At 43.6% G+C, this 27,034-nt stretch overlaps 1 protein-coding gene across 3 annotated transcripts in view; it reads left to right on the forward strand.

Moving 5' to 3' along the window:
- The window catches only part of EFL1 (elongation factor like GTPase 1), a 120,168-nt gene that overhangs the window by 15,276 nt on the left and 77,858 nt on the right, over window positions 1-27,034 (forward strand). For all 3 annotated transcript variants that reach the window (XM_072801648.1, XM_072801656.1, XM_072801665.1), the window contains 9 exons: window positions 4,232-4,365; window positions 5,538-5,675; window positions 7,053-7,267; window positions 15,808-15,931; window positions 18,169-18,245; window positions 18,908-19,044; window positions 19,999-20,121; window positions 22,083-22,182; window positions 26,759-26,910. In XM_072801648.1, coding sequence (XP_072657749.1) covers window positions 4,232-4,365; window positions 5,538-5,675; window positions 7,053-7,267; window positions 15,808-15,931; window positions 18,169-18,245; window positions 18,908-19,044; window positions 19,999-20,121; window positions 22,083-22,182; window positions 26,759-26,910 — 1,200 coding nt within the window. The remainder of the gene's footprint in view (window positions 1-4,231; window positions 4,366-5,537; window positions 5,676-7,052; window positions 7,268-15,807; window positions 15,932-18,168; window positions 18,246-18,907; window positions 19,045-19,998; window positions 20,122-22,082; window positions 22,183-26,758; window positions 26,911-27,034) is intronic.

The following is a 27,034-nucleotide window of genomic DNA, read 5'->3' on the forward strand; positions in this document are numbered from 1 at the left end:
GAACATCAGCCTTACTTACTTACTTACTTACTTACTTACTTATTTACTTACTTACTTACTTACTTACTTATTTATTTATTTCACAAGGCTTCTTTTTCTGGTTCTTCTTACATCCTTCTAGGCAAAAAGGCCAGTGAATAGAAGATCAAGACAGTATGGATGTATAATTACTAGGTTTACTACCTATGCAGCACAATTTCAAAGGTAGCAGGGTTCCTGGTGATGTCAGAGTTCAGGGTGTGGCCACAGTACTGAGTGGCTGGCACAGATGGGCACACAGAAGAACCACAAGCCAGTGAGGTCAACTGTAGTCAGGGGTGGCCCATGTGTAGTTTCATTTGTCTCATGTTGGGGAGGGTCTGGGGGGACTTCGGGAATGGAGTCACGCAACAAGGAAACTTTGCCCTTCATAGCTGTCTGTAGGTCATTGTCTCCACCCTAAGACACCTCACTTTTGACATTTGTGCCATCCAGATCAACCACCCACAATTTCCTCTTGAGCACACAGTTCTCCTGTCAAGACCTGTAACATGTGTCAGCAAATAGGAGATAGAGTATGTCACACGGTTCTTTGAAATAATGAACTGTATCAGTTGATTTACAAGAATTTTATATACTAATTTAACATAGAAAGGGATAGCAATGGTATTTCCTGTGAAAACTGGTGGTTCCCATACAGCTGGGGCATAACTGATGTCCGTAAGTGTTGCATGTTCTGTAAGTAACATACTCAGGATTGTGTTCTCCCGTGGCTCAGGTTCTGCGTGTTCCTGATGCTTCTGTTGTGAGATATAGTATCTTTCTAATACACCGAAATGTAAGAGACACTTGCACGAAGTGTCTTCAACCACGTCCCTTTGTTTGAAGGCAAGTTTTCTCATTTCAGCTTCCCACATGTGTGTTAGTGAACATGTCCAGTGTTTTGGAAATTGAACATGACCTTATATGAAGTTTTCCTCTTCATAGACAAGACCTTTGGGAGGCCCTGGTGACAAATGTGCACCCTCAGTGAGACAGTTACCCATAGCGTCTTAAAACTGGAGGACTCACAGGCCGCGGAAAGATGACTTTCCCATCACCCCGTTAGTAGACCTTGTCTGAAAGACACCTCCCATGATTAACTTAAAGGCTTCCAACTTTTTCTTTTTCCCAGGTACCTGGAACATTAAAAAAAAAAAAAAAAAATTGCATTGGCGCTCTGCCGATTAGATCAGTCCCTGAAATGAAGAGTGGGAATTTCTGGGAAGTACAGCTTCATGCATTAGCAGGAGTCAGCCCTGTGTGCAGCTTTGGGACCATGTGACAAATCAGAGAGGTTATTTAGCATGCCTCAAAATTATAATCTCCCTTAGTAAGAGTAATAATATCTAACATGCTAAACCCCACAACTGTTCTTTTTGTTTTTTTAAATACTGTGTGTGTATTTGATTCTCAGGCATACAAAAAGTGGTAGATGGAATTCAGGGAAATAGATCTTAGTACAACACAGCTGAAGACAGCAGAAGAATTGGGTTTATGGACTTTTTTTTTCTCTTGATGGATATTGGAGATCTTTTTCATACCTTTGAAATGAGTGTTTGAAGTTATTTGGAAAGCGTTAGGATGAAAAAAAAATCATTGAAAGCCAGAGACTGTGTGCTGAGCACCACGCTTACTGGCTGTGTGAGTGACCATGACACTTCCGATTCTCTCCATCACATACATTTGGGAAGTCAGTCTTTTTGACTATAGAGCTTCTCTGAGCCTTTAGCAGATATGTGTGTTGTAACCTCTTCCTCATCCCTACACCCCCTCCACTGCATTTCCCAAAGGTTTTTGATCACACAGTCCTATTTTTTATTCTGCCTGTTTGCAGGCGAAAACACCTGGTATATCCACTGGCTTTCTTTTGTCTTCGAGATCCAAACTTGAATGAATTTCAAAGGGTCTGGGATTGGGCGCATAATTAGGGGAGGATAGATAGACAATGGATAGATAGGTGGATCTATAGGTAGGTATGTTTGTGTTTCTAGGTGTTGTCTAAAAGGTCTGTAACCCCAACAAGAAGCAAGAGCACTGCTGTGTAGGAAGCCTGAGGTTTCTCTGTGGGCACATTTTTAAATTCTGTAAAAAACCAACAGCAGACACAGCCTCTGAAAGTTCTTTCTTAGGGCCAGGCATTGTCAGGTGGAGTAGGAAAGTGATTACAGTTCTCCCACACCAGAGTCTGGACTTTATCCAAATGAACAAGCAAGTGTTGTTTCCCTGGCTGCAAAGTATAAAGCAATCTAAGACCTCTATGGGAAGTGGCTAAGGTCATTTGACCGACCTGGGTGTGCTTCTGGCTGGCTACTCCTTCTGTGACCTTGGGTACATATCTTCCCTTTCGGGGGCATGTTTATCTATGAAGTGAAGGGTTAGCCTAGGAAAATGCGGAGAGATTTTAGGAATCTCACAGCTTCTGTTTTATGTGATGGGGGCTGATAGGCCGTTGGACCCTGCTAGTACTGCCTGTTTTCCTCTGGATTATTCAGTAGAGAGCATAGGTTTATGCCAGAGAGTGATGTGAACCCTGACAGTAAAAGGCCCCATGAGACCCAGGGGCCACTGCCTCAGGGCCCTGGGTCTTTGACATCTTTGGTTTTCTTTGGAGATGTCCACAGTCCTCTGTCTGGTTGGAGCCTTCCCTGGTGGGTCAGCAGAGCTAGAATCCCTTAGACCAAAATTTGCACAAGAAGTCCTGGAATAGGTGGTGTGTGTTGGAGTTGGGAGTGGGGATGTGTAAGAAGCAGCCTGTTGCTAATTGGTGGCAGAGTTTCACTGAGACCTGGTGCCTTTTAGAATCCTTAACCTAGTGTTTAGGAATTCACTACCAGCGGACTCCCAGCACATGAGATGAACTTGGCGCCATCTTGAGTGGAGTGTTAAAGGTGAACCTCAACTCTGCCATTTGGATTTGTTTGATCCTAGGCATTTTACCTTGGAGTTGGGTTCCCATTAGATGCCCTCGAGAAAGATACCTAGCTTTTCTGTACCCTAGTTTTCCTGCCTTGTGAAATTATGCTAATGATACTAGCAACCGCAAAGGGTGGTTACTGGCAAACACTACATAGTGTCTGTAAAATGCTTAGAGCAGTGCCGGGCACAAGAGTCCACAAAACGTGAACCTTGGCTGTGGTTTTTGTGGTGGTTAATGTTTGATGATCATCACTGTCACCTAAGATACAAGGTGAGTTGTCGTCAGGTTGTTCAGGCTACAGCAGGGCAAATCCTCCAAATGGCCTGCAAAGTGTAATATCAATATCTACCCCTTGGACAGTGGAGTAGCTCGGGAGCTCACAGAAGTAGGAAAACAACACATTAGGAGGAAAAGGGGAAATAAAGTGTCTCTGTGGGAGCCTGAGCATTCAGTGATGGTTTTGCCTTTAAAAGAGAACTCTATCAGGTTTGACAGTTGGGAATGAGCATAGAAGTCTAATGAATTCCTATTCTTCTGCAAGGTTTTCTTAATTACGTACCAGTGTGAAGTCTTTGTAACTTGGGGTGGCTTCTTATTCTGGCTGGTCTGGGACTGACTTTGGAGTTTGATGGGTTGTGGGGCTTTCAGTGCTTGGGACAAATCCCTATGAGCTACCACCCTAGTAAAAGCTAAATACTCCTGTTTGTCAAGAGGATTAAAGGAGGTAGTCTCTGTATGTGAACACATAGCATGTTGCTTGGCACATAATAACCCTTCCTTAAATATTTGTAGAATCACATCTAAATCTCAGATTCACACCCTACTCTCAGAGAGGTTGTAGGAAAGCAGTGGCAAAATGCTTCGTATCTTTTAAAATTAGCATTTCCCATTTTGGCTTCTTTGAACAGCTTTTACGTTCAGATATTGGTGTCTGAGTCTCAGCATCTAATCTGTAGAGTGAAATAGTAATATTTATCTCATAGGGGCATTGTAAGGATTTGGTAATGTGTGGTTAGCATGTGAGAGGTGCTTAACACAGTGCCTGGCTCACAGAGAATTCTAAATAAGTAGTAACTTTTCGAATAATAAACTCCTTCGACATTCTCTTATAGATGCTCCTTGGAATCAGTAGTTCCATCCACAGGAATTCCTAAGTTGGAACACCAGCTTTCGATGGAGCTTTTTGGATTCTTTAGCTTCATTCAGTGATTTCTTCACAACCTTTCTTACTCTAGCATGGCTAAGGGAGTATATTGTGGACAGCTGAATACATGTTTTCAAATTCTGTTTTAGATAATGAGGATTACCTGATCAATCTCATAGACTCTCCGGGGCACGTGGACTTCTCCTCAGAAGTGTCAACAGCTGTGCGCATCTGTGACGGGTGTATCATCGTGGTCGATGCCGTGGAAGGAGTGTGTCCACAGGTAGTAGGTCACAACGTGGTCACATGAAGAAGGTGGAGAAAAGGGGAGGGACTGGGCACTGGAAGCTCTGTGCCATTTCAGACATTTCCCTGACAGAAAGGGCTTCACATTTCATTTGATGACATTCCAGTCTGAGATGGAGTTAAGTCACCCACGCCTGGAAGAGATCCTAGAGAGGATGACTTTACCTCTAAGAACTTGGAAGCATCTCTGATGCCCTCTTGGAGAGGGACTGTGCCAAAGTGGGGGAGATGCCGGGTTTGGAGAGGATTCTGGACTGTGAGAGGTGGTTGATGGCAAGATACGGAGCCAGTTCTCCCCTACATGAAACTCTTCTGTTGGCTTCTCTGTTGGCGCTCACGCTTCTGCCCGCCTGCACACCCACTCCCGCCCCCACTCCTTCTCTCATTCAACTGAGTGTTTCTCCTTTGCACCAGTGGTGGGAAGGTTCACCAGGGTGATGCTCTGGGCATGGACCTCAGGGTGGCTCCCCGGCCTCAGTTCTTGGAAGGACTTGTTTGCAGGCCTTACGTTTTATCTGAGAAAATGTCAGCCTTTATATCTTCCCTCTTAGCATACCCTTGTTTGTTTTAATATTTTTAAAAAGGCGTAAGAGGCTTAAATTACTCAAATGGAGGAAATTTGGTTAACTCCAAGAAATTATGCCATCATTGTCCTGTCTCTTCCCTTCTGGTTTCCCCTGAGGGCACAGATCTTCAGGCTGGAGAAGCACAGCCTGAATCTCTGCCCTGCAGGATAAGTGGAGTTAATATGCCTGACTTCAGAAAAGCACAACAGTAGTTCACTCCAGGAGATGGTATTGTGGTCAGCAAGGTGCATGTGGGGACTTCCATGGGGAATGCTCTGGTTTTTAGGCCTGTGTGTTGGCCACATGAGTGTTTTCTAATTATTTAGTAAACTTTGCACAATTTTATTTATCCTTCTTAAATAAATGGTCAGTTCCATAAAGGCAAAGGCAATTTCTTGTCTGGGGTTCTTTCCTTCTGTGATGGAGACTTCGGGAGCGTTTGCTGAGCCCCCATATCTGACTGGTATAATCTGGGTTGTGATATAAAAGTATGGCAATGAGCTGGTTATTAATCAGGATTTTTCTCAGGTGCTTTAATTATTTCAAATCGTGAATTTTACATTTGCCTTTCTGTTTTCGTCAGACACAAGCTGTTCTGCGACAAGCCTGGCTCGAAAACATCCGCCCGGTTTTGGTGATTAATAAGCTAGATCGTTTGATAGTGGAACTGAAATTTACCCCCCAGGAGGCCTATTCTCACCTCAAGAATATTTTAGAGCAGGTATCTCATCCTTTACTTCAATATTTTAAAAGTTGGGGCTCCAAGGAGAGTTGTAGGGAAGCTGGTAAGTTGCCACAGAAAATCGCATATTTAGAACTTTTCCACCTACAATTGCTGTGTGTCAGAGTCATCACACTACAACAGAGGCAGTGGGCAGAGGACAGGCATCCTCGTGGGAATCCCCTCCAACAACTCTTTGTTGTTGTTGTTGTTTTATACCTGCCTTTGGATGACAGTTTGCCCAACCATTTATTTCCTCAGCAGACATTTACATAGCTGTGTGATGAGTAAATGAATTCTGGGATGTCCACTGTGTGCTGAGAGCATGAATGTACCGACAGGTCAGAATCCCTGTCTTCAGAGATCTCATATTGTGGTGGAGAGACCTTTAAAGAGGTCTTTGAAGAACAGCAAGAAGCCCTGGGTGTGGTTTACAATGAATGAGGGCCACCTTACCCAGACGAGGTCAGGAGGGAAGAGAGGAAGAGTCATGCAACAGAAGCCTCAAGATAGAAAAAGGTCAGGAATTACGGCCAGGGCATTTAGGAGAGCAAGAATAAGATGTACAAAGTAAACGCAAGGAAAAGCATAAGAGGATGTTTCATTCAAAGAACTACCGATTACTTGCTGTAGCTGAAGAATGAGATTATAAAGCAGTGGCAGGAGGCAGGAGTAGAGAGGAATACAGGGCTTCGATTGTGGCGAATGTCATGTGCTGGGTGTGGAGGGTTGGACTTTCTTCAAGATAGTGGGGTACCACCGATGAGACCAGTTGAGAGTATTTATTTGCCCAAGGGAAGAAATGATCAAAGGAGAAAGTGTAGATCATTGGATCTAGTTCCCTGTGGAGGCAGACAAGGATGAGCACCAGTGAAGCAGCAGGACAGGGGCCAGTGGTGTTTGCAGACAGAAACGGGCCGGTAGGGTGGAATCTCGGGAGCTTGTAGGGTCTCTGAATAATAGGTTCCGTTTTCTCTCTGCAGTAGGAATAAGGTCGCTTACTTGGGAGGGAAGTAGGTGAGGAGGTTTGGCAGCCGGGAAGAGGGCCTGAGGACAGTGAAAAAACATCCAGGTGTGAGAACTGGCGAGTGGATAGGCTCAAGCTCTGGACTAGGATCATGGGGGTCATGAGTTCAGGTGACGCCAGCCCCATGCTGCACATGCCACTCCCTCGCGTCCCAGCATGACCTTTGAGAGCCTTACGGTTTAGTCTTGCTGGGTTTGGAAGGAATGGGTTGATAACATGTAAATTGATTATTATTGTAAACATCAGCTCTGTCCTTCCACCCCAATGACTGACAATTCTAGATAGTGTGTTGCCCAGCACAGATGTGCTAAGCATCTAGTGACTTTCTGCCATTTCACCCTCTCTCCTAGATTAATGCACTCACAGGAACTCTTTTTACTTCTAAAGTCCTAGAAGAAAGAGCAGAGAGAGAGACTGAATCGCAGGTGAATCCCAGTTCTGAACCAGGAGAGCAAGTATACGACTGGAGCACTGGCTTGGAAGACACGGATGATTCTCACCTCTACTTCTCTCCAGATCAGGGCAATGTGGTGTTTACAAGTGCATTAGATGGGTGGGGCTTTGGGTAAGTCTGTTCGAATCTCCTTCGATCTCTTCCTCTTCGTGGTCTGTATATACAAGTGATGTTTCTAATAAGACTTTTTATTGAGACAATGATTGATTCACATACAGTTTTAAGAAAGAATAGAATTCTCTTGTGCCCTTTACCTAGTATAGTATAGGTATAGGTAATTCTCTTGTGCCCTTTACCTAGTAAGGTATCCTTGCAAAACTGTTGCACAGGATCACAGCCAGAGAATTGATGTTCATTAAGTCCATCCCAGCAAAGATCTTTCATGTTGCCCTAATATAGTCACCTCTGCTTCCTTCACACCCCCTGCCCCATCTTAACCCCTGGCAGTCTTAAGTGTCCTCCGTTTCTATAATTTGTCATCTCAAAAATGTTATAAAAACAGAATCAAACATTATATAACCTTTTCTGGATTGGCTTTTTTCACACAGTGGTATAGTCTAGAGATTCAGCTAAGTTGTTGCATATCAGAAGTGGGTTCCTTTCTATTCTTCAGTACTATCCTTTGGGGTGGGTGTGCCACAGTGTAACTGTTCACACATGGAGGGATGTCTGGGTTTTTTTCTGGTTTGGGGCTATTGTGAGTGAAGCCACTACAGACAGTCATGTGAACATGAGTTTTCATCTCTCTGGGATGAGTGTGTGGGAGTGTATTTGCTGGGCATGTGGCAGTCGTAGGTTTAGTATGTCTGTTTCCCAGAAGGGGCGCCATTTAATTATTGTTGTAAACATCAACTCTGTCCATGGAGCCCAAACTGACTGATTATTCTAGATGGTGTGTATCCCCCCCACAGATGTGCTAAGCATCTAGTGACATTCTGCTGCTTGGCAGTGTGGGAATCAAGTTTCTCCACATCCTCACTATCGTTGGGTGGTGTCACTTTTTCTTAGCCATTCTGACAGATGTGTATTGTTATATTATTGTGGGCTTAATAATGAGTGTCCTTGGGTGAGACATCTCTTCATGTCCTTTGCTCATTTTCATTTCTTTTCTCTTTCTTTTTTAATTGACATATGAATGACATATAACATTTGTTTCAAGTGTATAGCAGAATGATTGGATATTTGTATAAACTGTGCAATGACCACCGTGATAAGTGTAGTTACCCATAGATTGGTATAGAGCAAGTTTGTTTCTTGTAATAAGGACTTTGAAGATTTACACTCTTAGCAGCTTTCCCACATACAATACGATATGTAAGTGTTGTCACTTGTGCTGTGCATGACCTCCTTACTTATTTTGTAAGTCAGTTTGTACCCCTTTCACCCATTTTACCCACTGCCCACCTCTGCCTCTGGTAACCACCAGTCTGTTCTCTATATCTGTGAGGTGTTTGGTTTGGTTTGGTTTTTATTTTTTGATTCTACAGACAATACGTACATATTATATGTGATGCACATCTATATCCGTTCATCTCTTGGTGGACGCTTAGGTTGTTTCTGTATCTTAGCTATTGTAAGTGATGCTGCAGTGAACTGGAGGTTGCATATATCTTTTCAAATTCGATTTTTTTCAGATAAATACCAAGAAGTAGAATTACCAAATTGTATGGTAGTTGTATTTTTAAATTTTCAAGGAAACTCCATACTGTTTTCCATACTGGCTGCACCAGTTTACATTCCCACCAGTGACGCACCATGATTCTCTTGTTGCCATGCCCTCATCAATACTTGTTATTTCTCATCTATTTGATAGTAGCCATTCTGACAAATAGAAGGTGGTAGCTCATTACGGTTTGATTTGCATTTTCCTGATGAGGAGTGATGTTGAGCAACTTCAGTGTCGCCATCTGTACGTCTTCTTTGGAAAAATGTCTCTTCAGTCCCTCTGCCAGTTTTTAAATTGCATTATTTGTTTTTTTGCTATTGAGTTGTATGAGCCCTTTATATATTTTGGATATTAACCCCTTTTTGCAAATATTTTCTCCCAGTCCATAAATTGCCTTTTCATTTTGTTGATGAGCTCCTTTGCTCTGTAGTCCTTTGCCCATTTTCTAATTGTATCTTTTGGTTTTTCTGTATATCTTCTAGATTTTACTTCTTTGTCTCCTATGTGCTTCATAAATATTTTCTTTCAGTCTATAGTTTGATGTTTCATCCTTTTAACAGTGTCTTTCATCGAGCAAAATTTGGGTGGATTTATTTATTATTATTTCAGAAAGAGACAGAACGTGGAGAGGAGGAGCAGAGGGAGAGAGAGAACTCAGACTCCACACTGAGCACAGATCCCAACATGGGGCCCATCTCATGAGCACCCATGAGATCACCACCTTAGTTGAAACCCAGAGTCGGGCACTTAACCAGCTGCGTCACCCCAAGGCACCCCTATAAATTATGATTTTAAAGTTGAGTCTAAGAACTCTGCATGGCCCTGAGATCCTGATCTCTCATAGCGTTTTCTAAAAGTTTTTAGTTTTACTTTCTACATTTAAGTCTGTGATCCATTCTGAGTTAATTTTTTGTATAAGCTCCAAGACTCAGGTCAAAGTTCTTTTTTTTGGTCTAGAAGTCCCATTACTTCAGCACCATCATGCCTCCCCCACGACCTGGTTTTGTGCCTTTGTCAAAATCAGCTGGATATACCTGGGTGGATCTATTTCTGAGAGTTCTGTTTCCTTGACCTGTGTGTCTGTCTTTTGCCAGTACCACATAGTCTGGATTATTATAAGGATATAATAAGGCTTGAAATTGGGTAAATTGTTTCTGCCCACATTCCTACTTTTGCAAATTGTTTCATGTGTTCAAGGGTCTCTGCCTCTATGTACATTCTATAATAATCTTTGCCTATATCTGCAAAAAAAAATGTTGCTAGGATTTTTATTGAAAGTGCATGGGGAAAGTTCTATATCAATTTGAGGATAATTGACATCTTTACTACGTTGTAACTTCTAATCCTTGAACACTATGTTTCTCAATTTTTAAAGATTTTCTTTGATTTTTTATTAGCACTTTGTAGTTTTCAGCATAAAGTCCTATACATATTGAATTGGATTTGCACTTAATTTTTTGTTGTTTCTGAGCAATTATAAATAGTATTATATTTTTGATTTTGGTGTTCACATATTCAGTTCTACTTTTTTGGAAATACAGGTAATTGATTTTTGTGTATTGCTCTTGTGTATTGCTGTGACCTTGCTAAACTCATTAGAGTTCTTTGTAGGTGCTTTGGCATTTTCTATAAGGCAGTCATGTTACCTGCTGATAGGGACTACTTTACCCCTTCCTTTACCATGCCACTTTCTTTTCTTTTCTTGCCCTATTGCCAAGAGCTTCCAGGACTATTTGAGTAACAGCAGGGAGAGTGGACATCTTCGCCTTGTTCTGATCTTAGAGGGAAAGAACTTAGTCTTTCACCATTAAGTATAACGTTAGCTGTAGGTTATTTTCAGATGTTCTTTATCAGTTTGAGGGAGTTCCCCCTGTATTCCTTTCTCAGAGTCATTTATATGAATTAATATCAAATTTTGTCAAATGCTTTTTCTGTATCAGTTAATATATGATTTTTTTTCCTTTAGTTTATATAATTTATTAATATAGTTGGTTATATTGATTGATTTTTTGGATATTGAACGAGTCTTGTATCTCTTTGTGGATTTTATGTAAAATGATTTGTTTAGAACTTTATTTTTGAATAAATTTAAAATTCAGAAAGGACAAAGTGTCCACAGGAGACCATGAAAAGTCTCCCACCCTGTCCCTTAGGTTTTCAATTCATTTTCCTACAGGAAACTAGTACATCCTAGCAGTTTCTTGTATCTCGTCTGGAGGCTATTTATGACTATATGAGCAAATACATTTATATTAACTTCTATTATCTGCACTAGCACAAGTTGGTATGAAAAGCTAACTTTCTTTGGATGCACATGTGCTATTGATGCTTTCTTAACGTGGTGCTTCCGTGGGCTCTTTGCTTAGGATACAGGGACTTTGTCTCTTCTGACCGCCCCTTCTGGATACGTACACGCCAAGCCATGGAGTAGTGATCTCAGTTTTTAGAATGGGCTGGGCATCTGATTATATTTCTTCCCCACAACCATTACTGACTTGTGGAATTAGAAAAATCCAAATACAATGAGAGAATTATTACTTTGATAAAAATGTCTTCAGTTTGGATGAACAGTTATGGGACCACAATGAAGTTTACTTTGGTCATGGGCTTAATCTTGCATATATTGCAGGGATAATAGAACCAGACACAATGCACCAGGGGAAACAGAGCCTATTCATAAAATGTCTGTCAGTTTGCAAATGGAAAAGAAGGAGGGATCATAAATTGAGCATAGTGCATGGCCTAGGGGGAGCCCAACCAATCTTGGCTGTTCTGTCCTCCATTTTACAGGAACGTGCTCTTCATTCCCTTTTGACTGAACAGTTTTTGCCTTGATAGTATAATAAATGACAATACCATGATTTTTCCTTTTTGGTTTGTCATCAGTTATAGAAATTTTTTTTTTTTTTTAATTTATGATAGTCACAGAGAGAGAGGCAGAGACACAGGCAGAGGGAGAAGCAGGCTCCATGCACCGGGAGCCCGACGTGGGATTCGATCCCGGGTCTCCAGGATCGCGCCCTGGGCCAAAGGCAGGCGCTAAACCGCTGCGCCACCCAGGGATCCCTGTCATCAGTTATAGATACCGAGTCCGTCTGGTGCCTGTGAAGGTCATACTAAAATTCAGAGTGGAAATATGATGAAAATAGAAACTTCCAACCCTCAGAGAATGTGCACTTTTCCCACATAGCTGATGACTTGCCACAGTCACTATTTTGGGCCTCAGCATCCTCAACCGAAAACTAAGAATGTTGGGCTCGGATGATTTTGGAGAATCTCTTTGAGCTAAAAAGTACTGGTTCATTCAGTCATATAACCAGACCAGGCCTGCTAGTTTCCTAATTTGTAAGCATTTTGCTCATAAGTCACAGTGTGGGGGGCTTGTCTTGGAATGATTTCCATAAATAATGTTTCAGGTGAATTTTAGTCTAAATCTCAGAAATTGGTGTAAGTTATTGTGAAAGGAAAAGGGATGGTGAGAGTCTTGAACGGATGGCTTCTGGATCCCTTACAACTCTGGATACTTCCACCTGCTTTCAGCCAGTTACTGAGTTCCCTTGTGTTAGGTAAGGTGGCATTTAGAGATCTGTCATTGCCTGTGGTCAGCACGTGGACATGGTCATTTAAAGGGAGCTGGTGCTGGAAATGGAAGCACTAGAGGCACTCTCCTACTGGCCTTCTCCTCATAAGTCAGTGACTAGGGAAAGGTAGCAACTTCCAGTATCCCTAAAGGTGGGACATGAGCACATTTCAGAATTTGGAGAGTGGTTTAAACTTACACGCCATGGGACAGGATGAAGTGTGGCTCAAGGCTGAACCTGGGTGTCCGGCCTCAGCCTGTCCTGTTGTAGATGTTAATTTAGGAGAATCTGCTGCACAGAAGCAGAGACACACTGGCTTGGATAGGTCAGAATCTGGCTCCAGTTTTCGATAAGTACAACTGAGTTCCCAACCCTATAGAGTAGTGGCAGGAATTCTCCCAAAAGCAACTTCTTTTATCTTTGAACACCAGCATTTTCGGATTCTGCAGTTAACATCAGCCTACTAGGCAGCTTGGACGCAGAAGGATATGTGGCCCCAGAACCTGCCACTTGGCCACCTTGTTGCTCAGGAAGATAGACCAGGATGGGTAGGTCGGTAGGTCTGCAGATCTTCCCAAGAATCTCATTTGAGGGTACTCTGTGGAGGAAATAGATTAAAATAGAATCCAAGAATGGAGAAATTGTCATTGTTTTAAAATTATAACTAATGACAAAATTATGAAGCAGTAGTGGAGGAAGTGCTGATAAGCAAATTTAATGGCAACTATGGGATGAAAAAGAATGAGAAGGATAAAAACCAAGATTTTGGAGATTTCTGTGCCTGCGTGTATAAATGAATAATGGAAAGGATTTGAGGACCATGGCCTGAGCAAATGGGCAGTTTTCTTACAGTATAAATTGTGACTCTGATAGAGGTTTGAGATTGTGGATACCTTTGAGTTTACCACTTTTCAAATTAAAAACAGGACATGTATCTGACACAATGTTGTACAAGATCTGGAATATGGAAAAGTCTAGGTACCACAAAGTAACATTTAAAAACAATCCTAGAAACATGAGCAGAAATCTTATTAGAAATCCACCTGACAAGAACAGTTATGACACTAAGTGCATGGAATACTCCATTGAAGAGATAGCTTTTTAAAAGAAGGAAAACCGCAAAACAAAAACAAAACCAAAAAACCCCAAAGATTTGCTACCTAAAATAGATGAACAGGGAACATAATAGATAAGAGGTAAGTATGAGAGTTTTGGCTCAATATGTCAGTCAAACATGAGCAAAAAGAAAGTCAATTTGGCAGTATTGAAGAACAATGCAGAATTTATAGCAAATATATTGAGGTATAACGATCCTTTTTAATGGATAATGGGCAGAGATTAACTTTGTATCAGTGATCATAACAAAGTGCATGAGACAAAAATAGAAGTATAAGTAGAAATCTATGTGGTTTGGGGAAGATTTTATATCACAGACTGTTAATAGGTCAACTAGAAACATAAATCATGTGAACAGATAATAAGTAAAGTCAGAATTTGAGTGTCAGTGAAGGATATATAAAAATTGGGCCTATATCAAGAAAAAAAGCAATTTCAAAAAATATGAAATATGAAAATATTGGAAGTTGGTTGTGCTAATCACTTGGTCATCGCCTTCAATTTTAGCCACATAAGAATAGACCCAACTTGCCAGTATGTCGATCAAAGTGTCCGCTTTACTCATTGAGGCCTAAAAACCATCAGGGCAAAGGTTAGGGCTCTCGGCAAAGGTTGGGTTGAAGGACATGCCTGGGACCCTAAGGCCATAGGGCTTGCCTCTCGTTGTCCTGCTCCCATAGGTCCCAGAATGCATCTGCAAATCTGCATGCAGGATTGTACTGAACCTGGCAAAATCCGGTGGTTAGAATTAGAAAACTGCAGGGTGATATGGTCTGCTGACTTGATCTGGATGGAAGGCAGGTTCTGTGCCATGCTCTTGGTGTGCTTCACCACAGGAAGGCGAGGAGGCCCTGCTCTCTCTACTGGTGATGTGCCACTGGATTGGGAGAGAGACCAGTTAATGTTCTTTCAGCCTTCCATGGCAGAGAAGCTGTCGGGCTGTGGACTGAGTTGGGAGTTTGTGGAGAGAACAATTTTAAGTTAATCATATATAATATATATACAAAACCTAGATATAATTTATATGTGTAATAAATATAAACAAAATAATAATAGAAACTAAAATTTTGGGAAATTAAAAAAAAAAAACAAAAAACAACAAACCCTTTACCTGAACAAATAACTGTGGAATCAGATGAGAAATTAAGCTGATAATAGTGAGTCACTTTGAGGTGGCCCCTTGATGCCAGCTCTGGAATGTAAGCAGCCTGTAACCTCATAATCAGGATTTTGATTCCTGGTTGGGTCTTTTCTCTCCCTGCATCCTCAGTGAAAGGGACATTGGGTATTTATCTCCAGCACTTTGTGGTGCCTGCCCTTGCTGCTAAGCTGAAGCCTGATGCTTTTCACATCTCTGGTTCCGACTGCAACCATGAACTAGCTTCCTATGCTCCCATCAGGGTTCCATTATCGTGAGAGAATTTCGGCTCATCGGACTAAGCTGTAGTTAACCCCTGGATTCTGGCAATACCACACTTGCTGACACTCTGTAAAAACTTGTCAAGAGTCTGTTACCTGTGGACTGTGTGCCATGGACAGGATAGCAGGCATCTTCCCAGATGCTGGTGCTTTGAGAACTGGACTCACACCTTCTGTGAAGTGTGCTATTCCATGCAGAAAAGATTTTTTTTTTCTTTGATCCAGACGGCACAGAGCTACAGATAGCACCTCGCATTGTTAAGTGACTACATTCCGTGGCTGGGGTTTGCAGTTGAGCAGACCTGGGTGCTAACTGGTTTTTCTGAAGGTGGGGGAGAGCTTAGTAAGCATGCATATGTTTCCTATTGAATCCAGGATGCTAAATGGCCTTTTTCTGGCAGGCTCTGGCTCTGTAGTGTTTTCCATTGTGAGCACCAGACACCTTTAGTAGCAAAGGGCAGAAACAAAGTTTATTGCTGGCATAGTTGCAGAGGGCAGCTGGAGTCTGCATCTCCTTAACGCTTGTGCCTCTTGCCTTGCTTTACACATGCAGAATTACAAAAGGGAGCAATAGAATGAACTCTAATCCATATGAATGTAGAGCGGCTGGGCAAGATCATGGGCTCTGAAGCCAGACTGCTTGGATTTGAGTCCCAACCTCATGTGTTACCTATATAATATCTCATGTGCTTCAGCTTTTTCTGTACAATGGGGGAGGTCATTAGTACCAGCTCATCAGAAGTGGAAATGAGGGCATGTAGTAGTACATCTAGAGCACTTTGAACAGAACCTGACAGAAATAGTGGATTGTTAGCTACTCTCATAATAAGTGTTGTTACTCATAATACAAACACTTGCTTTTCTTTCAGGGTTGAGCACTTTGCCACAATCTACAGTCAAAAAATTGGCATCAAAAAGGAAGTTCTTCTGAAAACCTTGTGGGGAGATTATTATATCAATATGAAGGCTAAGAAGATCATGAAGGTTGATCAGGTGATGTGGCATTTGTCCCTCTTGTGTGTCAGCCACATTCTTGCCCTGATATTCACACTTGTACTGTAACATCTCTGGTAGATGTAATTTGGTTTTGGTTAAAGTGGGTCAGTTCATGGGATGCCTGGGTGGTTCAGTGGTTGAGCGTCTGGGTTCAGCTCAGGGCATGATCCCAGTTCCGGGGATCGAGTCCCACATCAGGCTCCCTGCAAGGAGCCTGCTTCTCCCTCTGCCTATGTCTCTGCCTCTCTTTCTGTGTCTCTCATGAATAAATAAATGAAATCTTTAAAATAAAAAAAAAAAAAGTGGGTCAGTTCATGAGGGGTTCACATTAACATGTCTCACTTCCAAGAATTGCTTAAATGGAATTCTTTAAATTCAGGGAACAAAGAACTGCTTTTTGTTTATTTCTTTTCTTTCTTATTTTAAGAGGAGCAAAATTCTCAGACCCCATGCACTTGAAGAGACATATTTTGCATCAACCTTTTTTTTTTTTTTTAAAGATTTTATTTATTTATTCATGAGAAACAGAGAGAGGGGGGGGTGCAGGCAGAGGGAGAAGCAGGCTCCATGCAGGGAGCCTGTGCATCAAGTTTTTGTGTGTCTGTCCCTTTCATTGTAAAGAGACGACTCTTTCTGAACATGCTGTATTCCTAGGCTTAGCTCCAGGCCTTCTCTTGCTGAACATTGGTCACCATGCCTACTGATGGGGAGAGGCAGGTGCTTCCGGGACCCTTCCTTCTATAGGGAGAACTGATGGGTGCAGGGCTGCTGAGTCACAGAACCTTAAAGGATACTTTCCTTGATGCTGCTTTGTTGTTTGTTGTTTTTAATGTAAAATTCAGGATTTTATAAATTTATTCTCATGGAAGAGCATATATATGTTTCCTTTTAGAAAATATTTGTAAATACAAAGCTATAAGAAAAGAATAGAAGCCAACGCTGCTGGTGCTGTGGTTTTAATTTTTTTCATTCTTTTAGAATAGAGATGTCCATCCCTCAGCTGAGCTTATATTGTTTATATAACATGGCTGGATTTTTGCTTGACATCATATCGTGAACATCTTCCTGTGCCATTAAAAGCCTTTTATAGGGCAGCCTGGGTGGCTCAGCGGTTTAGCGTTGCCTTCAGTCCAGGGTGTGATCCTGGGGTCCTGGGATCAAGTTCCGCATTGGGCTCCCTGCATGGAGCCTGCTTCTCCCTCTGCCTGTGTCTCTGCCTCTCGCGCTCTCTCTCTCTCATGAATAAATAAAAAAAAAAAAAATAAAAAATAAATAAATAGATATATATTTATATATATATATATATATATATATATATATATATATATATTGGTTTTTTTTTTAAAGATTTTATTTATTCATGGGAGACAATGAGAGAGAGAGAGAGAGAGCGCGAGAGGCAGAGACACAGGCAGAGGGAGAAGCAGGCTCCATGCAGGGAGCCTGATGTGGGACTCAATCCTGGGTCTCCAGGATCCCGCCCTGGGCTAAAGGCGGCGCTAAACCACTGAACCACCAGGGCTGCCCAAAAATACTGTTTTATAAACAGTATATTTTAAAAAGGAGCCGGTGTAGTGAGGTAGCAAAGAGCACCCAAGAGTCCAAGTCTGTATTTGAATCTTGGCTCTGCTGCTACCAGCTCTGTGGACTGTCCTCATTCTTACATCTGTAAGCTGGAGACGGTCATCCTTATCTCGTTACTCACCTGTCCTTCAGGAAAGGGGTGGCCATGTATATTCCGTCTCATGTGTGTGACGGTATCCTTCTTGAGGTGCCATTATTTTGCATATAGTTTGGTAAGAGAAATGATAGGGGTTTTTTTTTTGTTTTTTGTTTTAGTATCCTTTTCTTCAAAGTTGAACATTTTTCGTATTTAAGAGCATTGTTTAGAAGTCTGTGGAAGGGACCTGCACACACAGTGTGACATTTTCGTGCTTGGCCTGGATGTCATGCATGCCTTTGATGGCAGTGCTGGGGCAGTTGCAGTGACATGCCCCACAGTGGTTCTCATCATCTGTCAAGTCCCTGCTCCCAGAGAAAAAGAACAGTGGTTTGTTATATACACTGCACATTATTGGCTGTTTAGTGCATTCTTACAACTGTTTCCTGCTACTTTATTGCTAAGTGAATGTTTTCTGGTAGAAATGAGACCTGTTGTTAATAAAACATGTCAAGGATAAATAAGCTACCTGTTAAAAATTCAGAAACTTAAGTGCATGTGTTCTTTTTTACAGGCAAAAGGAAAGAAACCTTTATTTGTGCAGCTGATCCTGGAGAATATATGGAGTTTGTATGATGCCGTCTTGAAAAAGTAAGACTGCCATAAAATCGTCTATCTTTGGGCAGTATGATCCACCCTCACCTTCAGGGTCGATGAGCCACATGCTTCAGAAACCTTAGTTGGTCAAGGAAGTGAGCAGAGCCTTTGAAGACCAGCCAGTCACAGGGAGCAGGAGGGACAGAACGGTAGTCAGGGTTCCCCAGGATGCTGAGATGAGGGGACACAGGGATGGAGGGAAACACTGGGTCTTTATCTTTATAAACTCAGCCTAAAATAAAGTAATAATTGTAGCAGAAAGGGTGTTTGATATCTAGGATCATTAATTGGGAACTTGGGAACACTTTGCCTGAAACCAGTGGAAAAGAAATTTTGCTTTAGTAAATTCAGAGTTTTTCCAGAGTTGGAATCATGACCTTGAGCATTCGCACATAAGGCTGCTTTCCTGGTCACCACAGCTCACCTATGGGCCCTGGAATGGTGCCCCCCTGGGAGCCTTGCAGGAGGGGGATCTTGGAAAGGAAGGGTGTCAGGACCGAACTGCCCCCCACCATGGCAGGTGCCCCTCCATGGGCATGTTCAGGTCCTTGTAGCAGACGTACATTAGAAGTAAGTGTGTCAGAGAACATGGAGTTCCATTTCCTGTCTGTTCCCTCCTGTCTCTGACTTTCCCTCCACTTGTATGCTTACTACAGGGACAGAGAAAAAATTGATAAAATAGTGACTTCTTTAGGATTGAAAATTGGAGCCCGAGAGGCACGACATTCAGATCCTAAAGTTCAGATCAATGCCATCTGCAGCCAGTGGCTGCCCATCTCCCATGCTGTGCTCGGTATCCTTTGCCTGGATGGTTTGTAATGAAATCATGGTTCTGACAAAACTGGAGAAAACATCACGTTACTGGCAATCAGGAAATCCTTTGGAGATAACACATTTCAACTCAAAATAAGTCTTCTGTACTTAGTACTCTGCTATGAAGCTGTATTTACTGCTTTTACAAATGAATGTTCTGGTACTGATTCATGGTCTTACTAAACCAACTCACATACAGGTTCTTTCAAGAAGATGCATTTTTTGAATTTTTTTTTTTTTTTTTTCATTTTTTGAATTTTTATTTGGTAGTTTGTAAAAATAAAATATTTTACTAAGATTTACATATAAGTAGATAATTTAGGTGTTTATGTTATGTTAGATCAGTGTTTAATTTTAGTGCCATATTTTCTTAGCCTTTTGATATTTCTCATCATATTAGTGACTACCAGAAGACTTGATTTGAGGTGGTGCACCTTAACTGAGGTGATTTTATAGGTGAATTCAGATTGTCTTCTTGTTCACTGGTGTGCGTGTCCCAAGCAGTCCCCACATGGAGGGCTTTGGGTGCAGGGTCCTGGGCGTGGGCTGGAAGTGACACCTCACCCCTGCAGTGACACTGGCTCTGGTCAGGGACATTCCAGTATCCTGGCTGGTGGCTAATGGTTGTTTGATAGAAGCGTAGATAGACTGAAACCATGTGAAGCCGAGCTACTAAGCTATGCTGCCTTCTCTTGCTCCCTGGGCCATCCATGTCCTAGAATATCTGTGCCAAGGGTCCTTCCCAGGCTGTAGCGAGTCTGTGAACTCCTTGGAAGTGTGTCTGTACCATGAGATGTGGTGCACAGCGTTTCCCAGCTCAGGCATTTCCTGTATGGACCGACACTGTCACCTCGGTACATAGTGTGCGCTGGGAATCTCTATCTGGGTGAAGGGCATGTGTTCGAGGTTATGAGCCCTTGACAGCAGACGTCAGCTATGGTATGCCAGAAGCTTCCCAGCCCCCTGGATATGACAGCCGAGAGGGTGGAGAGACTGATGTGCACAGGATCACAGACGTTCGACTCTCTACCGCCGGAAACCCAGGCCCTGAAAGCAGGTGAGGTAGAGGTGGCCTCAGCATGTGCCGTAGTTCAGACCATCCTCAGTCAAGGCTGCTCTAGATCAGTTTGTCAAATGCCAGTTTGCTAAATGACCAGTTCCACAAAAGGCCATTTTGCCAGAGCTTCAGCGTTGCTGTTTTGTTCACTCCTGGGGTGGGACATCAGAGGTTCTGAGCCTCATCCCTTCTGCCTGGATCTCATCTCAGAAGCCACTGGGACCCTGTGACCAGCCCCTCACAGCCAATAAGGTGTCGCTGAGCTGCTGTGTCACCAGCATGGCTGGGTCCCTAGTGACTGTGCCAAGGGTTCCAGGGCTGGGCTTCTCACTGCTCCCCACAGGAGGAGAACTGCCTGTTCCAGGCTCTGAAAGGCTCCATAAGGTCCCCTGCATGTACTCCCCATTGCCACTTCTTTTCCTCCCGTTCTGTTGAATTTGCAGCCTCCATCCCCAAAACCACTTGGTTGCTGTTCTTGGGGCCCCTATTGACTCTCCTTTGAACAATTATCCAACTAGACCTGCCCCAGCGCTTAACCCAGCAGGTCACTCCTTCCTCCTTGAGGCATTTTGTTATCTAGGTGTCCAGGCGTCCCACCAGCCTCTGCTTTCCTCCCTGGCTGGTTATTCTTACTCTCTGTTCCTGGCTCCTCTCCCTCCTTTTCCTTTCTCTTTCAGGCGGGAGGCTCCAAGCAGGGCCTGTGTTCCCTCTCCTGGCGATCCCACCTGTCTCGGGGCTTTCTACAGCAGCATCTGCTCATGGTTCTCACTCGTGTGTCTCGGGGTCTGTGTGCCCCCTCGGCTCTGGACTCAGGTGCCCACAGCACCTCTCTCTGCTTGGCTGTCTGAGAAGCACCTGAACCCTAACATACCCCAAGTGGGCTTCTTCCCTACTCCCTCAGCCTGCCTCTCCTGGTTATTTCCAGCTCTGTCATAGGAGACTCGGTCCTTTCATTTGCTCACTCCATAAAGCTCAGAGTGATCCGTGGCTCTTAAGTTTACTCACAGCCCTGCGTCCAGTCCATCTGCACATCTTGCATATTCCTGCCTCGAAATCTATGCAGAATTCACCTATTTCCCAGCATTTCTGCTTCTGTCTCCTTGGGCCACGCCACCGTGATCTCTCATTAGGATGTTAATATAGCTTTTCACCCAGAGTCCCCTCTTCCACTCTGGTTTCCTCTGGTTCTCTCCCCAGTGCAGCCTGAGTGATCCTAGACAGTGTGGTCTTGACAGCCTTGCACCGGTGTCCCCAGCAAGACACCTGCTGTATGCTTCTTCTGATTTCCTGTAGCTTTGCTCCTATTTCAGTATTACTGTTGAATTCTTTAATCTTTGTGCACATTATTTTGATGGGGGGGGGGGGTTAACTTTTTTTTTTTTTTTTAAGAAATTTACCAATCAGTGGTTTTATACCTCCAGTAAGGTTGAGAAAAATGTCAGTGTATTGATCTGAAATTGCATTAGAATGTTTAGATTTAGGGAAAATTGACATGTTTATAATATTGAATCTTTATTTCTAAGTGTTTTGTTACTGCATGGTGAGATAATTTTGTCCATTTTCTAACTTGTGTAACTTTTACGTATTTTATTAATAAGCTGCTTTGTGGGCTGTTGACATGTGGTAGGATTTCTCAGTTTTACCCCCTCTCAGGATGTAGGGAGGGATTTATGAGGGCTTGTAGTGGGGGCAAGGGGCTAGCACTCTTTGCATGCTTCAGCTCCCAGCCCTCCTTCTGCTCTGTTTATTTCACCTTTCTTTCTCCATTTCTACCAGCTCTGCTTGCTTTTACTCTACTATGTTCTAGCAATTTTATACTTTTCTAAATAGAAATTTTATTGTAGTTATAAAAGATTATAGGCTGGGAGATGATGCCATATTCTAAGCATCCTGTGTTTTAGAAGTCTGCCTTTCTGGTAATGGGCAAAGCTAGTGACATTTTTCCTTCCTATTTGTTTTAGCTTTCCTGAAATGTGGAAGCGAGGACACTGCTCCAGTTATTATCTTTGTTTCCAAAATGTTTGCAGTTGATGCCAAGGCTCTGCCCCAGAATAAACCCAGGTAAGGAGAAGGGGAAGGTTGGGCTGGGCCCTGGATATGGTGGTGTGTGTTTGGGGGGGCACAGAGGTGGCATAGGTGGGAGTGTGCAGACAGCCCTTTTCCTCCTCAGGCCGGGATGGGTCCTGAGCATCCCCTGTGGGAGCACACACTGTGCACAGTGCAGTATCTTTCTGTGATCTCTCTGTAGGAGACAGTGTTGAGTCAGTGCCAAGACGATTGATTTGAATTCATGTAAATTCAAGAATCATAATCCAGTAGCCACAGTTCATTTTTATTGAGCATCTGGCAAGTTTTCCAAGCCCATTTTGATGACCTCGTGGAGATTTATGAATGCCTGAGCATGAGTGCTGATCTGTGTGTTTGTGGCAGGAGGCAGGCACCCCCAGAGATGGATTATTTCTCACATTGCCCGTGGCTTGGAGAATCTCTTCTACATCATCTCGGTTTCCATGTGTGTTACCCTCCTTCCCGACTCCACCACTTCTCCATCTAGTTCAGATCCTCATCAGTTCCTATGAAAATGACAGCAGCAGCAGCCTCCTGTCTGGTTCCCCGTACTGTCTCAGCCTCTGCCAATCCATGGACCACCTTCCTTCAGTGTGATTGTGGGGTCTGGAAGCTCCTCTTTCTGTAGTACCCACATCTACTCTGGATGTTCTCTGTAGGGATCTTCTCAGTAACCCGAGAGAAATAATGTAAATATTACTTCTTAAGAATGTCTACCAACTCGGGAGCATCTTAAATCTTACTCTTCTGTCTTGTGAATAATAATGGCAGTAACAGTAATCACTGGCTGTTGTCTACAGAGCTCTTACAGTATTCGTATCTCACCACCCATGGTGAGAGAGAGATCTAACAACACTTCTCCAGTGGAAGGATTTAGGGTTTCAGGTTCACCTGTGACGAAAATAAGGATCCTGGAGAAGAGTGAGTTAGGTGCTCCAGGTCACAATGCTGGAAGGAGGCCACTGGGGCTGTAGTTTGCTGCCTGGAATCTGGCCTTGCTCATCCAGGGTGGCTTTTCCTTCTTTTTTTCTTTTCTTTTTCTTTTTTCCAGCTTCTGCATTTGGTTTTACTCTTCATGTAACTTTGAAAATGCCACTCTGCTGCTCCTTAGCTTCTCACTGGGTATTCTGGAAAGTTCCACCCAGTGTGGCTTTTCAGCTCCTGCTCCTAAATTTAGGAGCTATCAAATGTCTAGCAGCCATCCAACCTCCCAGCCCTTCTAGATTTTGGTCCTTTGTTTTTGCTCTTCTCAACTGTAGTTGATTACGAATTCTTGCTAGTATGTACTTGGTCTAAATGCCTGGTAAGTAACATTCTATTGCGAGTTTTTAGGCGGTTCCTCTTCCCCTGAATCTCTGAGTCTGTGTGTTGCTTTTGTTTCCTTCTCAAGAACCAGTTCCTTCCAGTTATGAGATGCTGTTTTCAAACAGAAGCCACTTCTTGGGTCTGTTGCTTCCCCCATCTCATCTCTGATAGCAGCTGCAGCAACATGTCCCCTGACACTCTAGCATTGCCCAGCCAGAGCATGAGCGTTTTGTGTGGAGCCCGGAGGATGGATGGCTATGCGTCCTTGCAGCATTTCCTTCACTCCCCACTCTTCTCCCCAGTCTTCCAGGCAGCGTGCTTGCCTCTGACCCCTTCATCTCTGCTGTTGGGTCAGTAATCAGTAATGCCCCTCCATTCGGGAAGTACCATCAATGGTTCGTTCAGCTACAGCCTGAGGAACTTGTCACCCACAGCTTTTCTTTGGCTGATCAAGCTCTGTTTCCTTGTAAATAAATTCCTCTTTATTCTCCACAAATGCTGGAAATGCAGTGGGGACTCTGTGTGAGTCCCTGTCCAGCTGTCTGCTCTGTTTCCCTGCACCACTGCCCTAGCCCCCAGCAGCGCTGGGCACAGAGTGAATGTTCACGGGATGGCTGGGCAAATGCTCAGACGGGCAGGGAGCCTCTGTGCATTGGATGCTGACTTGATGACTATGACTATAAATGCTAATTTATTACAGACTGTGTCATGAATTTAGGGAGAATGAAGATGTAATTTATGTGAATAAATATGTTTCTTTCTTAACCAAAGTTAAAGTGATTTACTTAATGTGATGATGATATTATCATCTTTAATTCCTTCTGAATGGGAGACATCCTGAGGATAATGAGCACAGGGTTTGGAGTCAGATCTGGATTTGAATTGTGGCTTCTCCATTTATTTTCCGGGTGACTCTGGTTCAGGTTAAATTTCCTAAGCCTCTGCTTTATCATCTGTAACGTAGGAATGATAATATCTATTTCATTTAATTGTTGTAACAATTATGTACTGTAATTATGCAAAGTGATTAAGAGGTTGTCAAGATCCTAGTGATAAGCTCGTTGAAGGAGACTTTTTCTTCATGGGCAAATAGGTGTCTTGTATTTTTTCCTCCCTGTTCTAATGAAGATATTACATCCTACATTTATATTTTAACTTGCACTTTTCAGATATTCTTGTAAGAGGTTTTATTTTTTTTTTATTTTTATTTTTTTAAGATTTTATTTATTCATGAGAGAGACAGAGAGAGAGGCAGAGACACAGGCAGAGGGAGAAGCAAGCTCCATGCAGGGAGCCCGATGTGGGACTCGATCCCAGGAGTCTGGAATCATGACCTGAGCCAAAGGCAGATGCTCAACCATTGAGCCACCCAGGCGTCCCTTGTAAGAGGTTTTAGCAAGAGTCTACAAACATGGGGCTGATGGATGGGACAGTTGGAGTGTTGCCCCTCGTGGAGCAGGGCAAGGGGAAGAGTGTAGGCCATCACAAGGAGAGGGAGAGGTGGGTCAGTTGGATGTTGCTCCAGAGGACAGAACTGCAGCTGTGGTGGGAAATGATGAGGAAGCAGACCTATTCCATACTTTAAAGGGCTTCTAATACTTAGAATTTCCAGGAGGGAAGCTGATCTCCTGCAGGGGAAGCCAGCCTCCAGTACCAGCAGTTTTGGTTGGCTCAAGACACACCTGACTAGTCTGTTCTCAGAGATTACTTGCTCAGGTTTTGTGTCCTATGATGCAGCCATGCAGTCATGTGGGGCTGACCAAAAGAGACAGCTCCTAGAACCAAACTCATCTTTTTGAGGGGCAGTTGCCAAGGGAGGTAGAACTAGTGTCCAGTCCTGTTGGGAGGCCTTGTCTAACAGACAGGAATGTGAAGGGTACAGCAGTGGACAGTCAGTGCTGTAAGCAATCATCTTCCAGGCTAACCCACCTGAAGTAGGAGGGAGAAGGGTTTTAGGGCCCTCAGCTTAGGAGCTCCATGAATATGTGGCCATTTCAAATGCACAGGAACAGTGTATATGCAGAAGGACTATCTGAATGGTTCCGGTACTTAGGGGAGGGGGGCGGGGAGCAGGATGTCAGGGTGGGGATGAGATTACCTGTTGGGTGTCAGGTCAGAGATCAGAGAGAAAATCACAGTGCCAAAGGTGAGGGACAGCGGGAGGGAGGCACAGAGTGACAGGACCAGGTGGCAGAGCTGAGCTTCTACAGCTAGAGCATAAAATTAGGAACAGAAATTTCTTGGTCTTGAGTTTCTTGGTGCTTGGTCCCAGAGTACAGGGCTGAGATGCTCTAGTGCTGCCAGCACTAGGGTAGCAGTTGCTCTTGCTTTGTGCGGGAGTTGAGGACGCACGTAGGTTTAGGAAGGCACATGGGAAAGAGCCAGATCCTGGGACTTAGTGCACCTGCCTGGTTTCCACCTTCCAAACTTAAACTCCTAAACAGAATGTCCATTTTTATTCAGTTTAGCGCTTTCCTTTTGAAAAGACTTTTGTTATTAATTAAGGATGTATGTGCATTTTTTGTGGCCTGATAGACTCGACGGTAACTCTTTAGGAAGAATACCTGGACCCCCTCCCTCACCCCAACCAAGACTAACGCCTAGTGAACCCACAGACACACCCATGCCCTGCCTTTTCTATCGTGCACTGAGGTCTGACGCTGCGGCTGATAATCACAGTGTGACCTTTCAGGCCTGCTGAACCAGCGTTCAGCCTGACCTTGAACCCTGCCTCTTGGACCCCAGTTCTCCCTGAAGATATGTTTTTGTGCTTGTGGAGAAAACTTCCATTTCCTACTGAGGTCTTACCCTTGCTTCTCTAAAGGGGTGCTATGAGCCCTGGTACCTGCCTCATCCAGAAGAAATGTGGGCATTGCAGAAAGGCCTTGTGCTGCTGTGGGTGCTCTGGATGGGGACGTGGATGTGGGCATTACAGAGAGACCCATGCTGTTGTGGGTGGTTGTGTATGGGGAGGTGGATGTGGGTGTTACAGAGAGGCCCTGTGCTGCTGTGGCTGACTCGGGGGACATGGGCTCCCCCATGTCAGTTTGTAAGCTCTGTATAGCTAGGGATACACTCTCTCTCTTCTAGAGAGAGCCCACGAGGCTTTCTCTTCTGTCGCCACAGCTGGGGGAAACCTTTTGCTTGGAGGGGACCTGTGACCATCATCGTCACCCAGCCACACTGATAGTTGCCGTTTCCCTGCTCTGGCTACTAAGAGGTTCATGGTGCTGCTGGATGTTAACATATCTGTGATCTCCTGTAGACCTCTCACTCAGGAAGAAATTGCTCAGAGGCGTGAGCGTGCAAAGCAGAGGCACGCGGAGAAGCTGGCAGCAGCGCAGGGCCAGGCACCCATGGAGCGCCCCCAGGGTGGGAGTGCCCTTGAAACAAGTCCACAGGCAGAAGAGCCAAAAGGTATAGTTTTCCTAAATAGGTTTGAAGTAAGTTTTTGTTTTTGTTTTTTAACTTAGAACACTCATCCTATAGCTCTTGGGCTCGGCTTTAATCATAACTTTCATCAGTATTCCGCCATTCTGGG

The sequence above is a fragment of the Canis lupus genome, chromosome 2 (genome assembly GCF_048164855.1).
Source record: "Canis lupus baileyi chromosome 2, mCanLup2.hap1, whole genome shotgun sequence".
NCBI lineage: Eukaryota > Metazoa > Chordata > Mammalia > Carnivora > Canidae > Canis > Canis lupus.